The sequence below is a fragment of the Hypanus sabinus genome, chromosome 2 (genome assembly GCF_030144855.1).
Source record: "Hypanus sabinus isolate sHypSab1 chromosome 2, sHypSab1.hap1, whole genome shotgun sequence".
In the NCBI taxonomy this organism is placed as follows: Eukaryota; Metazoa; Chordata; class Chondrichthyes; order Myliobatiformes; family Dasyatidae; genus Hypanus; species Hypanus sabinus.
Genome location: NC_082707.1, coordinates 64,699,682 through 64,716,124, shown reverse-complemented (window position 1 = coordinate 64,716,124; position 16,443 = coordinate 64,699,682). Strand labels below are relative to the sequence as shown.

The 16,443-nt window shown below is 36.7% G+C and overlaps 1 protein-coding gene across 1 annotated transcript in view; it reads left to right on the top strand.

Moving 5' to 3' along the window:
- rsrc1 (arginine/serine-rich coiled-coil 1) overlaps nucleotides 1-16,443 on the top strand; it is a 352,648-nt gene that overhangs the window by 334,797 nt on the left and 1,408 nt on the right. The window contains exons 8-9 of the mRNA XM_059947458.1: nucleotides 9,969-10,072; nucleotides 15,743-15,886. Coding sequence (XP_059803441.1) covers nucleotides 9,969-10,072; nucleotides 15,743-15,886 — 248 coding nt within the window. The remainder of the gene's footprint in view (nucleotides 1-9,968; nucleotides 10,073-15,742; nucleotides 15,887-16,443) is intronic.

Here is a 16,443-nt window from a genome sequence, read left to right as displayed (position 1 = left end):
ACATTTCATATTTGAAATTGGAATGTTTTAATAACACTTCATTTAGTCTTGATTTTAAAAAATTAGAAAGATTCAAGCATACGTGCAAATAACTTTTTTTTAATCCTGCAGTGTACAAATTTGCAGTTTTATAAAATGCGTTTTTACTAATTTCCTGTAGAATTGCATAGAAACAATTTAAGGGATTCCAAATTCATCCACTTCTATAATCAGTAAAATGAATTCACAGTAAAATGAACGTTTCCTAACCAAGAATTAAGAAATAATCACAAAATGTCATGAATAGGCAAATTTCATCACCCACTTGATCCATAAAACCTTGATACTACCCACTAGTGTTTACTGAATCTTCAGCTTTTATTAGAGAACATTTTTACTGAATCTAATTCAGTAACCATCATCAGGAAAATAAGTGAGTGTTAACCCATGTGTTTTTGGTGGAGGTTGCATGAACACATAACTTTTAAAGTGGAGTGGATTGAGAAAGCTATGAATAAGCCATGGGATCCTTGGATTTATCACTGGAGAGTGAAATGAAATGTAACTAGAGTATTGGTTAGGTTTTAGCTGGGCACCATAAGTTAGAAAGGATGCTAAAATCTGAGATGGAATTGATGATTTTATTAATTCTCTGGGGGCAAGGAAGAAGCGATATTTGTTCTCCTTAAAATTTAAAAAATATCAATTTGATTGAAGTGTTAAAACTTGTATATGTTTTGATAGTGCAAGTAGAGAGTATTTTCAGTGGTAGAAAAATTGGTAAAGAACAAGCACTGATTGATAGTGAGGCCAGCAGAGATATGCAATGATCTTATTGAATGGCAGGGCAGCCCTAAGGAGTCTGGTGGTCCACTGCTATTCTTGTTTTATTGTGATCTTGGGTTATTTGGCTGAATACCAAAGGAGGCAGAGGCACTAATATTGTTTTTATGTATAGTAGTAGTCTCTCGAAGTCCGAGGAAGACGAATGTGTTGCGCAGTCAACATCTGTGGGCAGGCATATGACTTCTTATATATGCAGTGATGTAATTATAGTCTGGATTGCATTGCTTATATGAGAGCTGGAAGCAGGTTAAACAGTTGATTCTCAAAGGTGAATTGCATTTATGCCAAAAAAAAAAGAAATATTTGCAACATTATGAGGTAACAACTACAAATTGAGACTTTCAGAGAACTGGCACAACCACTGTCAAAACCATCTATGAGTTTGAACACCTCCATCAAATTTTCTTTATCATAATTATTCTACATTTGGTCAACTAATAAATGAACTCAGCTCATACTGTGAACTATTAACTGTACAACATCCAGACATCTATTGGTTTTGTTATAAAAGCTGTTAGTAGCAAAAGTTATTTTGGATATTTATTTTAGCTCAAATTTCTTTCATTTTTAAGAGGTTTGATGAAACTTTGCGATCCAGCTTTTCGCATTGTAGCTACGTTTCTGCATTAATATGATAGTCAGATGACTTGGGAAACTATCAATAGACCAATTTGCATCTCATTTTGTCAGTAATTAACATTGTTCTAGTAGTTTCACTATATAGAGAAATCTCTAATTAGTGCTTGCAACTATATACAAGATTCTTTATTGGCACATAGATTTCAAGGTAGTTCTGGGAATGTTTCCCCAGAAAACTATGAATGTGAAAACTCAGCTTTCAAAAATAGTGCAACCTTGTTCATCTTGAAAACTTTATGACTGGTCAGTTTATAATCACAGAAGTTCAAGCAAAAGTGAGTGACATTCATTTCTTCCAAGCAGCAGCCATCCTCTACCCTTCTGCTGTTGGTAATCCAGGTTAAATTTTCACCTGCCAGAGGCATTTCACTTCTGAAGAAATCTCTACGTCTTGAAGTTTGATGTACCTCCAGGAATATCTCGGTTCCAGCACAAGGGCCACTACTAAAGCAAAACTGTAGTTTCAGGTCAGAATTACAACTGGGACTGGTAATGAGATACTCATCAAGAACAGCAGGGGAAAAAATGCCTGACAAGGCCGCCTGGGACAGCAAATCAATTATTCTGTTGAAAATTCACCAATTTGTTGTCCCAGGAGGAAACAGTGATCCAGATCTGCAAATTCTATATGCTTGGCTACACTCTCATGACTGTATGTAGGAACAGGTGGGGAAGTTGCTCACTGAAATTTCTCAATTGTGCACTTAGAAATCTTGAAAGAGATAACTAGTTATAAGCTTCTTGCTTTTATTACTTTTAAATGCACACTTTTGAAAAACTGGATGACAAATATTGTAATGTTTCTAAATTTTGGTAGAATATCTCTTTGACTCTAATGATTTGGCAATAGTACTTGCATTTAGTTTTGATGGTGATAATTTTCGAGCTCCACAAGATAGGGTAATTCCAGGAGATGATCTTTGTTTTCCTGTGCAGACACTTGCACAACATTCTTTGAGCAGATTATTTATTAATTCATGTGTGGATTTGAATATGACTCATTACAAGGAGAGAGTAGTTGTGTTTCAGTGTAAATTGTGCTGGTTAGTCAAGTAAGTTGTTAACTGAAAAGCTACTGAGAAAAAGTTAAAATGAAAAAGCTGACCGGATTAAGTGCTGATTTACATGTTAGTAGAGCAGGAAAATATTGCAGTGGCTTCAAGCTGAGTGCTCCAAAATGTTGGGAATTATTATTTCATTCCATTGCTGATGGAGCCTGCTACATGGACAACAGCTTGCTCTCTATATTGTACTGCTCTGGCTTGAGTACCAGCCTGTGTATCACATGGAGAACTAGGTCTAAACATCCATTTTACTTTTTACTTGAAATAGCAGAAAATAATCAAACATTTGTCTGTTTTAGAAATAGTATGAATAATTGTATATCTATTGTAGCTTTATTTTCTTAATTACCTTACATGGTGTGAGAATGGTTAAGTTGCTGAATGAGCATCTAGGAGCCTGGACTATTGGTCTAAATAGGCAAGTTTAAATATCACATATCAGAAAGTTAAATTAAGTATTTAAGTTGATTAGCAATAAAAAGACCTACTCTCAGTAATTGAGACCATGAGGCTACTAGTTTCTCATTTAATGTGCCACCTAATTTACTAATATCTTCAGGAAAGAAAAATTCCAGTTATTACCAGTCTGCTATATTTGTGACTCCAGCCCCACCAATGTAGTTAACCTTTAATTGTATTATTAAACTCCACATCCTGTGAACAGATATGAGGTAATTTTAATCATAGAATCATAGAAATATATGGCATGGAAAGGGATGTAATTATTTAATTTATGCATGTAAATAACTAAACTACTGCTTCAAACAAGTGGAAAAGCAAAATAAAAAATTCAAAGCAAAATGGCTGAGGGGAAATATGTCAATTTATTGTTGTCTTGCCAACTGGTAAAATTATCTCCATAGGTCAATAGCAGGACGTTTCCTTTTCCAGTGTAATCCCTGTACTATATTTCTTGCCATCAAGATATAGATTTACCTTTGTTTTGTCTCACTCCATGATTCAGCAGTCTAAGAGCTCTTTAATATTTTGAAGAAAAGATACTTGGGATTGTTGACTATAAATCACTTGACTTTACCTGAAAAAAATTCCAGTTAACTTTCAAAATTTAGCTAAAGTGCTGTGTGTAACCTTGACTGTAAAGTGTAATATGACCAAACCTTCATTCCCATTCTCAAATCATGTTCAAAACAGGAGGAATATCAGTCCTCTTACCTCTGATTTCTGCTTAATATACAAGAGACTATTTCTGAGGCCAACAAGTTAGGTTTAGGATCAAGATCAGCAATGAAGTTGGTTTTTGGTTGATCCCTATTGCCAAAGTACATGAGGTAGGAATTCTTTTACATTGAATTAACTCAAGTGAATATCCTTCTGCACCCTCACCTAAAGCTCTACATCCTTCCTGAACGTAGCAACCAGAAATGCTTGCAGTACTCCAAATGTGGCCTAACCAAAATATTATATAGCGCAATATGACTTCCCTACTTTTATGCTGCACACCCAGCCAAGTGTGTCATGTCTTCTTTACCACAGTTCATAAAACTGTATCTAAACTTCCAACAACTATTTTCACTTTATCTAACATAAAATGCTGGAGGAACTCAGCAATTCAGGCACATCTATGGAAATGAATAAACAGTTGACATTTCGGGCTGAGACCCTTCACCAGGACTCAATATTTTCATTTTTTGTTTATTTATTGTAGTAAAATATACGAGAAGTTTCATGGGTAATATCCATATACTGACTTTGGCACTAAATCAAGAAGGAGTGGTTAGTGAGATGATGAAAAAGTTTAATTGAAAGGATAAGTTTCAAGAACGAATGGGAAAGAGTTCCAGGATTTTCTTTTGAAGTTTGGGAAGTAAAGTCACCAGCATTGGGAGAAAGCGGAATACTGAGATGTTTGATATTGGAAGAATACAAATCCCTTAGATAGTTGGAGGGGTGAAGGGAGGATTGATGCTGTGGAGAAATTTGAACATGTTCATTTTAAATTCAGAGTTAGAACTGCCAGTCTTGATCCATGAGAACAGGAGTGACTGATGTAGATGATCATATTTGGGATGTGTTCATGCTTGTGTAAGGTGAAAGTTGAAATGCTGACTATGAAAACTTTGAAAAAGTCAACCATGGTGTTCACAATAATACGGGAGGGTTTCAGCAGCAGATGGGCAGCCTTAGAAGTGAAAGTAGGCAGTTCATTAGCTATTGATAATACAAGGTCAGAAGCTTAGCTGCAGGTCGCATAGAATGCCAGTTTTCAACAACAAAATTTTGTCATACCTTAGAATGGGAGTATTTATTATAACCATTCACTGTGTCGTTGCTTATCTTGGTGAATATAATCCAGATAATTCTGGCTTCATTTTACTTTAAGAGCTGGGTGACTTGGTCCCTTTTATGATGTAAAACTACCAATTATAAAATTTAAACTATACATAACCATCAGTTATAGATAACTCCTTTTAAATCTTGATTTTATTTTGCATTTTAATGAATTTTAGAATATTACAAACCTCAGATTCAAAGCATTTCAATGAGCAGAAAATAAAAGCAAACAGAAAGAAAGGATTTGGAATAAATCAGTAGTAGAAGGTTATTGGGCAGACAGAGAGATAAAAGATAGAAGAAGCCAGTAATTGCCTTTAAGATCAGACTACAAAGCATTACTGTAGATTTTACAAGGCCAGCCAGCTATAGAAGAGCTGTAATTTATGAGCTCAGCGTAAAAGAATAGCATAATTGCATTAAAAATTAATGCTAATGAGCACTAAAATGGTGAAGGTGGTTATTATGAAAGTTTGTATTCATCTTCTCTGGGCTGAATGATGGCTAGTGGCTTGATTAATGGCTTAATTTCTATCAATTAGCAGGCAAAAATCTCCTGTGAGGCAAGAGTAAATTGAGCATTGAATTACATATCTGGCCCTGTGTATTTGAAAGAAGGAGCTGTCTATTATAGGCATATCTCTGACCTAGCCTGAGTGACAAAAATGGTATAGTCTGTAATGTCTGTGTTACCTCTTCTGACAGACTAGTTGTACGTGGTTATGGGGTGTTTGAAGATGGCTAGCAGATGGTAGTTAATGGCTGGTACCTTGTAAACATGTTGTGTTCTGGTTCATAGTAAATTAATCTATTCTGTGAGAAGTTTTGTTATAGCCATTCAAAATAAATGCCCTGAATAGGCAACAATATTGTTGTCTACTCCAAGAAGAGCTTTGGAATAGATGACAATATTGTTGGCTATTCAGGCCATTTATTTTCCAATCCATTATGAGCACGATACAATTATTCAGTATTTGATATTCATTCAATTTAATATTTCCAGTTTAACTGTAATGACTTTATACTTAGAATAAAACATGGGAAAGCTAATTTCTTTTGACATATATTACATAAATGATAGTAAAGTGAAGCATTGTAATTTTTTAAACAATTTGATGCTTTCAAGTTTTAAGGGGATTTTCAGAATTAATTGGTAAATGATTAAAAAACTACCAACATAATAAGAATTGCATTCCTATTTGAAGATCAATTGTATTATGGCTTTGGCTATCAAGGGATCCCAGCAGCAAAACTGATCATAAAATTGTCTTGATTTATTCTTGCACTGTTTTGTAAAATGTTAAATATTTTTACATTTCACATGTTATTGCATACAATCATCCTCATCTTCTACCCTGATCAAAATATATTCTTTAGAAAACAGTTGTCCTTTGCAAAAAGACATCCTCGATAATTATCAAAATTTAAGTTATTATACATAGAGAATGTTAATTGAAGCCTAATTTCGGAAACATATACTGTACACTCAAGTTTATTAACAAAATTCACAATGTATGTTTACATGAGCTGACTGAGATATATTTACAAGTTTAAACAATTAGAGCTGAAAATCATATTATTTTCCAGAAGATGTACTGAAATTACCAATTGAGTGAAAAATAATATGCTGAAGTCTGGAGTAAATAAATTTCTCGTTTAGCAGGCTTCTTGTCCTTGCTTAACACCAAGTATCATTCCTTTCTCACAAAAGCTCGCATTTATTTCCAAGCACTGGAAAAGACAGCAGAATGTATATAATAGCTCCCCAACGTAACTGTACCTCTGCTTCTGTTTTCTTCTACATTTCAAAAGACCAGTTTCATTTGATCAATTCTTCGGCAATAGATTTTTTTTCTGTGTGAGATTTTCAACCTTGATAAATAACACAATGTTTTAATGTTGTAGGTTAAGGGACAATCCCTACTGAGAGTTCCAAATTTAATTTTTAAAAATTCTCAGCATTTGCTCAGATTTCTGAAAGCCGTAAGTAGTTTACTGGTGATGTGGGAATTAATTATTTTTGGTAGTTGCAGTTTAACTTCAAAATTCAAACTATTGTAAAATGCTTTTAGCTGCATGTTGACAAATGTTCATGCCTTCAAAGTAACATTGATTATCTAACTTATGGGTATACTAATAAACTTGAGACCACCTTGGTTAGATCACGGCTTCCTTTTTTTTTTACTGTGTGTAGTGCAATTGTTGCTCAGTGCAAATCCAAGTTTAAAGTTCCAATTGAACAAGTTCAATCATCTAAGAATTTATACTGGTAGTTTAGACTAATTTATGTAAAATGCTCTTCTTTATAAGAATTAAATTTAAAACTTAGCTGACCAAGAAATGAAATTCTGTATACAGACTAGATCCACCAATTGCTGAAAGTGGTTGAGCAGTAAAATTCTGGGAAAATCGTGAGGTGAGATTTAGTGGTATGCAGGGGTTACAAAGGGTCAAAGGGCAGCAGAGGCAATATGAGAAATAGGAAGGGGAGAGACGGATGAAGGATTTGAAAGCAAAGTTGAAGATTTTAAAATAAAACATTGCTTCACCAAAGGCAGACATGGGTATAATGGGTGAATGGTGCTGTACAAGTTACAACCCTGGAAGCAAAGTTCTTTGAAAACAAGATAATATATCCATTGCATTAGTTCAAGACTAGAGCCAACAACACAGATGGGGTTTCACTTGCAAATTAAGCAGAAAAGACAATATTGGTGGAATTAGTCAAGTTAGTAACATTGCTGTAAGAAATATTTAAAATGGACTTAATTTAGGAAATACTAAGAATAGCAATGTGGCCGTGTTAGCTTATTATCTGCTGACCTCTCCTGGTTAACATGTTGTATTACTATTTGAGGATAGAACTGTTCAGCATACCATCTGGTGGTAGTGTTTTTAAACTGCATCTGTTCAAAAATGATCCGTTTCCCAAGATATTGATCACTCTCTTTACAGTTTCATTACCTTTGTGTTCCTATTTCTTGTCACTTTCAATGCTTGTCTGTATCCCCTTCTTCTGTTGCTTACTCCCTGAAGTGTCTCTCACACACCCTCGATAATGGTTGTGAGATAGATTTCAGTTTAATTTGTTGAAGCAACTTTTCCATAGTCTTCATTCTGACTGCACATCATGCCCTGTTGAACTATTCTTCTTAGAGCACACAGCTTCTCCTGTAATTGCTTACACCACTTCAAATAAATCCAAGCTATAGGAGCCATTGCAGTTGCTCATTTTAATTATCAATTATATGTTACCATCTCAGTGGTATGGAAGATACTAAATGCATTACTGTAAAATTGTGGATATCACTGGACAAAAAAGATTTTGCTTCCTGAATACATCTGGGTATGTCTTAAGGATTTTGGGCTACTGATCACGAAAATCACCACGAAATTTCCCTGTCACGCATTACTTTTTGACATCACCTATATTTGTTATTTCAATTCATAATTCAAGTCAACTAAAATGTTTCCACAATGTAAGCTGAAACCATGAAGTGCAACATGTCACTAACTATTCATCTTCTATGCTCCCATTTAGACGACTTCCCTGCAAATCTTGCTACTGTCAATGACAAGCATGGTGAAAGGTTTCACCAGGACATTTTGGTTATGGAGAAACGGTATTAGGGCAATTGGACTCCAGCAATGCTGTCTGATTCTTGTTGGATATTTAAGCAAGAAACCTCACACACTGAGTACAAATGAAAATCAACAACAAAATATTTTTAACTTAGTTGAATGATTGCAAAGCATCAGCACCATTCTGCAATTAAATGCATTATATTCATTAAAAGTTAATTTCTTGTTTCTCCAAATTCCTGCATGATACAAGTAGTCTGAAATTATATTTGTTCAGCTTCAAATGGTCTATCACCAACAAAAAAAATTGCAAAAGCAAAACTCAAAAAATTCACTTGAATTTATCTGTAGCTGAGAGATACAGATTAGTGCAACATATCTGTAAAATTCACAGAATCAGTATTCACAGAATCAGAGAGATTCACACCATGAAAGGGGCAATTTGCCTCATTGAGTTCACATTAACTCGACTAGTGCCAACGCCAAATAGCCCTGTAAATTCTTTTCCTTAAGATACTGATCCAGCTCTCTTCTAAACATTATAATTGAATGTCTGCAGTACATCACTTTTTCCAATAGTGCATTGAACAACCACCCCTCTCCTTGTGTACAAAAGATTTCCCCATGTTAAGACTTAAGGATTTAAGGCAACTTTGCATCAGGATGTGTCAGATACCACTGAATGGAACCTGGTTACCCTTCAGTTTTCCTTTAATCACAGTCTTCACCTGTCCCAGTTGTTGCATGAACTAATACTTCAGTGGCTCCAGCAAAGCTGGTGAAAGATTGCTGAATTCATGCGGAGATGGGCGAATTTGGTTTTGTTGTATTACCTTGAACAACCCCGATTCTTGCAGGCTCAGTGTTCGCTGCACTATCTTGCAACAGCAACAGAAGACTAGGCTGCCCAAGTGACAGGTAGAATGATTGGGATTGACAGAGGTGGGATTATAAATATAGTCCTGAGAGAGGAAGTGGAAGGGCATGCAAGCCATGATATGTGTGTAAAAGTCCATGTGTCCATGTCTGAGAATGTGGAGAAGCTTATGAATGTTAAATAAGTGAATCTATTGATAAAGATTTCTGCATGTTCATGGTCTTCTGCTGTAAGTACATCCACTTGTTGATGATAGACCATTTGCAGTTTAACACAAATATAATTTCAGACTACTTGTATCATGTAGGAATTTGGAGAACAAGAAATTAACTTTTATTGAATATAATGCATTTAATTGCAGAATGGTGCTGGCACTTTGCAATAGTTCAACTAAGGTAAAAATGTTTTGTTGAAGTGGATGTACTTACTGCAGCAGAAGACCATGAACATGTAGAAGACATTCAGTGATATCTTTATTAGATTCAGAAAGTACATAATAAAGTGGCCACTAAATGTATATTAATAACCTAGAATATGGGACAGAATGATATAGTAGGTGGAGGAATTTGCTGCAGTAAGGTTATTGGGACAATGTACCAATTGGACAAAAGCGGCAGGGGTAATTACATAACAGTATTTGGAAACATTATTTGTTTAAATTAAAGTCTTTTTAATTTATATCTTTGCAGAAACTACAATTGAAGAACAGGTGAAGCGAGTCAAAAGTATTGAAGCTATTGAAAGTGATTTTTTTGTCCAACAAACTTTCAGATCAAATAGAGATGTGAAAAAAGTAAGTAGTTGTTCAAGAAGGATCAGTTGTAATAATTGTCACTCAGCAAGCAATGAGCACAGTCCACAAGGTTAAAATACAGTGTGCAAAAGTCTTTTTTATATATAAAAAAATTTTTGCCTGATTTTTTCATAGAACTGTAGCAATTTTACTATTGCACTGTACTGCTGCCACAAAAAAGCCAAATTTCATAATGAGAGTGATAATAAATCTGATTCTGATCTGGGTCTCTATTGTGGACAGAGAGTGGGAAGGAGGCAGGGAGAGGAGAATCATGGTTGGGAAAAGGGGAATGGAGGGGGTTGGGAGTGGAATGCACCAGAGAGACATGCTGTAATGATCGATAAGCCAATTGTTTGGAATCAGTTGAACTTGCCTGGTGTACCAGGGCTGGTTGTGCCTGCACCTGCACCACCCACCCCCACCCCAGTACTCCTCCTCTGCTACCTGTCCCACATCCCTCGCAGCCCTCTACCTTTGCCATTCCCAACCTCCTTTGCTCCCACCAGATTTATATACCTAAGACTTTTGCACAGTACTATACTTATGGAAATATAATCAGAGATATCATAAGTAAATATATGTAACTGGAAGAATGTCAGTTTCAGTGAGTTGAAAATACTGTAGATCTGGCCAATGTAAATTAGATTCAAAGACTGAAAGGCAAATGTGTAATTGAACAATGTGTTGCCTTTAAAGAGAAATGCATTTGGGTCTTTGCTAGAATTACAGGTTGAGAGCCTCTTAGCCGAAATGCTTAGGGCTGGAAGTGTTACAGATTTTGGATATTTCAGATTTTGGAATATAGGTTTCCCCTGTCATCCGAAGGTAAAGCGTTCCTGTGAAATGGTTCGTAAGCAGGAATGTCGTAAAATGAAGAAGCAATTTGTGAGTGTTCCCAGACCCATAAAAATAATCTACCAAATCATGCCAAATAACACATAAAACCTAAAATAACAGTAACATACAGTAAAAGCAGGAATGATATGATAAATACACAGACTATATAAAGTAGAAATACTTCTCTGCAATCATTGCAGCACTGTCCACCGCAGCGAAAATCTCATGCAAGCGCTCTCGGCAGAAGCACTCTTTCCAGTAACCTTTAAGCTATGAAGCTGCCAAATCATACCAAATAACACATAAAAATACACAGCCTATATAAAGTAGAAATAATGTATGTACAGTGTAGTATCACTTACCGGAATCGGGAAGACAGTGAGCACACTGATGATGGTGTGTTAGGCTGAGTCATCGGAGGTTGGGTGGTGGGAGGTAGAGGAGACTGGGATGGCATCTCATCGTCGTCTGTTTCCATCAGGGAAGGCAGGTCGCCTTCTTCTATGTCTGCCTGCCTCGATGTTGAAGGTCGAGGTTCATCGTCTGCTGTGGCTGATGTGGAAGGCTTGAAAAATGGCAGTACAGTCGGCCCTCCTTATCCACGAGGGATTGATTCTGGGACCCCTCGCTGATACCAAAAAATGTGGATGCTCTTATTCAACCTGTCTCAATGTGGTGGTCCTTAGGACACAGCAGAACCCTAGACCTTATTTAACCTGTCTCAGTGCAGAGGACATTAGGACCCGGTGGTGGAGCTCTGAATCCGCCATGTTTCTGTTCATGAAAATAATCACGATCGCGATCGAAAATAAAGGGGAAATAATAACGTGATGGGAAAGAGATGAAACGCCATCGATCATGGTAAAAGTGTTAGGCTATGTCGGTCAACGATCGGAACAATTTTAAAGGATAAAGTGAGAAAGGCCCTGCCCCAATGAAAGCTACAATTATTACTAAGCAATGCAGTGGTTTAATTATTGGGTTTTGGGTTTTTGATCCTCCACATCAACCAGGCATGGATGGAGAGCGCACTCGAGAGCGGTCTGTCACTGGATTAGGAACTTCTGTTCCCAAGCCCGGCGCTGAAACATACGTTCTTAAGTGTTTTATATGTATAGAAAGGTAAAATATATACTATATACAAAGACAAACATTTGGCTAACTGACGCTAAATAATACCGGATGTACCTGTTACTTAGTAAGAGAACTTCCGATTTTTTTCAATCCCAATCCATGATAACCCACGCACATCCTCCCGTATACTTTAAATCATCTCTAGATTACTTATAATACCTAATAAAATGTAAATGCTATGTAAAATAGTTGTTATACTGCATTGTTTAGGGAATAATGACAAGAAAAAAAAGTCTGTACATGCTCGAACAACAAGTGCTGGAAGAGCACTTCCGGGTTTTCTCGATTCGCGGTTGGTTGAATTTGCGGATGCGGAACTCGCGGATTAGGAGGGCTGACTGTATGCTTGTCTGCTTAGCCTCGCACATTTTTCTATCGTACAGATCTTTGTAAGTACTCAATCCATCCTGCAACTATGCCCTAAACCTACATACCCTTTCAAAATTAAAGTCGTACTTCTCTGCAATCATTGCAGCGTTGTCAATCGCAGTGAAAATATCACACAATTGCTCCACACACAGTTCCTCGATGATTTCACTTTTGGTCCATTCGCTACTGTGTTCGGGTTTGATGGTTATCCTTTCCTCTTGCAATTGCATCAGCTCTACATCTGTCAGTTCTTGATCATGGGATGCCAAAACCTCTTCAACATCATCTTTGTCAACTTCCACAAGCCAAACTCACTTTGTCCTTACTTCATTCACCATGATAGAAACACTTAATTATGTCTAGTGTTACGCTATCTAACACCCTTATGAGCTCTTTTAAGCTTTTCCGATACCTTAGAACTCATCTTGCTAATGGATGCACAAAATAAATTGACATAGAGCACAGATGCTCCCAGGCTTGTGTTTCAGCAATGCCGGCTAGAATGCAGTTCTGGGGGAGGAGCTTAGTTGCTCGGTGCTTGCGCACTGCCTTTTTCAAGTGCTGCCTTTTTTCGTATCAGTGAAAACACCTTCTGTTACTGAAAACAGGTAACTAATGTAGGTCTTTCGTAACAGTGAGGTGTTGTATAGCGAACGTTCGAAATACGGGGGACACCTGTATTTGTAATTATATAATGAGATAACTTTGGGATGGGAGCCAAGTCTAAGCAGGAAATCCATTTCCATTACTGTACATATATAGCTTATACATATTCCCTGAATGTAGTTTAATATAATATTTTTAATAATTTTGTGCATTAAACATTGAACCATCAGAAAAGTAAGCTCTGGCACCCAGCTAGACAGTCAGTGACTGTTTAGCATCACCATCATTTTCAACTTAGACTTTATGTGCTACTGGTAAGCAGTCTTTATCTTACACTTGATGATCGCACGTATGTACTATTGCAGCCATTCAGTGTGTTAGATTTTTATCAGCAATGATCTTGGCAATCACATCAATGAATTTCTGTACTGCTTCATGATCAGCAGATGCTTTATCACCACAAATCTTTAAAAATGTAATGCCTTCCCTTTTAAAATTCTGCAAACAGCATGGTGAATATTTGTAACTACCTTCAATTTTGAGTTTTTGTTGTTTCATGATCAGCAAAACCGTTAAGCAGCAGATGTTCACTCTGACACCAAATCCATTCTTTCAGTAAACGATCAAGATCTTCATTTTTCACTTTATGTCATGTTATTCTATTTTTCATTAACTTCTGTTCACTACTTTCAGGATAGAACTTTAATAGTTTGTCCTTCTGTTTCTTCCGATTGCAGAAACACCAACATCTCTGTCAGATGCTTCACACCTACATCGCTGTTAAATTTTTCCAACAACTTGACTTTCTGTGTTATAGATAAACATAAATGCTTCCTCTTTTTCTTTTCACTATTTCTCGTAGGGATAACTGCAGGTCTTTTTGACATTTTCAACCATAAAAATAAGTACAAAATGCATGGTAATCACTGCAAGTAATGCACAAAAGCCTGGTTTTGATGACTGCTGAAAACAAATTGGCACTAACATGACCCCACTCAGGGTATGTGAGGACATTTCTCAGAACTGTCTCTGGTGCACAGAGACCTATGCATCGACAGGGTATTTTTCCATTTGTGGCGTCATGTCGTGCTCAAAAAGATTTCAGGTTTCTCAGTTTTTCAGATTTTGAATATTTGGATAAGGGATACTCAACCTGTATTTTCAGCAAGGTTATAGGTAAAGCAAAGAAAGGCAGCTTGGGTGTTCAAAGAGGTAGAGAGTAAGATAAGTCAGGAAAAAAGAATGCATGACTGATTATAGGAAAGAGAATGTGTATTAAAAAATAAATTGGGACAAAGAAGTGAGGGTTTCATAAAAGTGAAAGAAACTTCTGAAGTTCCCTCTGAATGGGTAACACAATAGGAGATATGGCTGAGTAAGGACTGTAATGATATTCATAACAGTGGAAATGGCTGGATTGTTAAAAGGGCACTTTAACCTCCCTTTATTATGACCTGTATTGACCAATCTCTCCCAATACCCACGCAATTTTTGCAATACTTTCCCAAAAACAGGCCCTGGGAATTTATCCATCTTTATGTACTTTAAGACCATCGTCCCTTCCTCTTGAGTCATGTGGATATGCTGCAAAACATCACTGTTCTGTTCTCTGAATTCCCTAGCTTCCATAACATTTTCATATCCATTTAAGATTTCACCCATTGATCCTTAAGGGGCCCTACAGTCTTCACAGTTATATTTTTGCTCTTAATATATTATCACTTGGAATTCTCTTTTATTTTAACTTCCAAAGTGACTTATGACCCCTATTGGCCTCCTAATTCTTTCTTTAATATCTCCCACATCCCCTATATATTTGTTCCTCTAAATCTCGCTCACTACTCAGAGGCACCTTTTGTATGATACAAACCCAGATAATCTCACTGGATGGCCCGAAGGGAACATCATATTCTGCCATGTACTGTCATGATATTCTGTCTAATCAAAACCCCACCAACTCACCTTTCTCCCACCTGTAGTATCTGGGACCTGGAACACTTGAGTTGCCAGTCCTGCCCATCCTTCCAATCACGTTTGTGTATTAGCTTTAATATCCCAGTCCTCAGTGCTCTGAGTTCATCTGCCTTATCTTTCAAGCTTCTGGCATTGAAATAAATACAGGTAAGCCAATCAGAGTGTCCTTGCTCCCTGTCCTATTCCTGCCTATCCTTCCTACTGAACTTGCTCACTTTGTATTGTATATTTTCCTCAATTTTCTCATCTGCCACACTACTGCTGTGAGACTTGCCCCCCCCCCCCCACCCCTTGCTCGATTAGTTTAAACCCTCCTGACGAGCACTAACTGAGCTTCTTGCCAGGATATTAGTCACCCTTCAGTTCAGGTGCAACCCATCCTTCAAGCACAAATCCCTTATGCACCAAAGAGACCCCAGTAATCCAAGGGCCTGAACCCCTGCCTGCACCTCTCTGGTAGTCACCTATCAGACTGAACCTCTGTAGTGACCATTTCCCTAAAACCCCTGCCTATAACACTCTCTGACTGGAAATGTTAACTCTGTTACTTTTTTCACAGAAACTGCCTGACCTGCTAAGTGTTTCCAGCATTTTGTATTTTTATGTCAGATTATCAGTAATCTGATGAGTTATTTAGTTATTTAACCACTTTACTATGATTCCCATGATAGAATCTGATGAGAGAAGATTTGATTTTTGTTGAGATTTTAAGGAATGTTTATGGTTCAATCTTCATCTGTGCTTTAGACACAAGAACCTACAGAAGCTAAGCATGAAACTGCTGTGCTTAGCAACCGAGCAACAGACTTGAACATTGAAATCAAACAAGAGGTTGATTATGTTCCTTCTGCCATTAAGTACCAAGATGATGACTCGGTGGCTCATCCTAGCGTAAGTACTAAATTCGAAATTTGTAAACTACTAACTTTACTGAAACAAGAAAGCATATCATCAACTAATTGCAAATAAAATGCACCAACAGTGGTTGTATGTATTGCCACTAAAATTTTAATGCATAAGTTAAATGTCAAAATCTTAAAAGCTGTTGATAACAAATTGATGAAATTAAGTTAACCAAGTAGCATTTTTAACGGTGTGGATAACATAACTGGAGTGTGTTAACGACAGCACTGAAAAATACTCCTTCGTTAAATTTCACAACCGGGAGCACATGGTTTGTGACTTTCAGTTACAAGTTGGTGTCAGCAAGACCAAAGAGTGGATTGTGGATGTCAGGAAGGATAAGACGAGAGAACACAAAGCAATCCTAGAGGGATCAGAAGTGAACACAATGATTTTGGAAGTTTTCTTTTGATATGACATGATATGCAATGTTTTGTAGATTTGCTCAAAAAATCCTACCTCAATATATATTAGATTTTGACAATTAGTACAATGTGGAAATAGTTGTGAGGCTGAATACTTTTTCAAGACACTGTATACCCGGT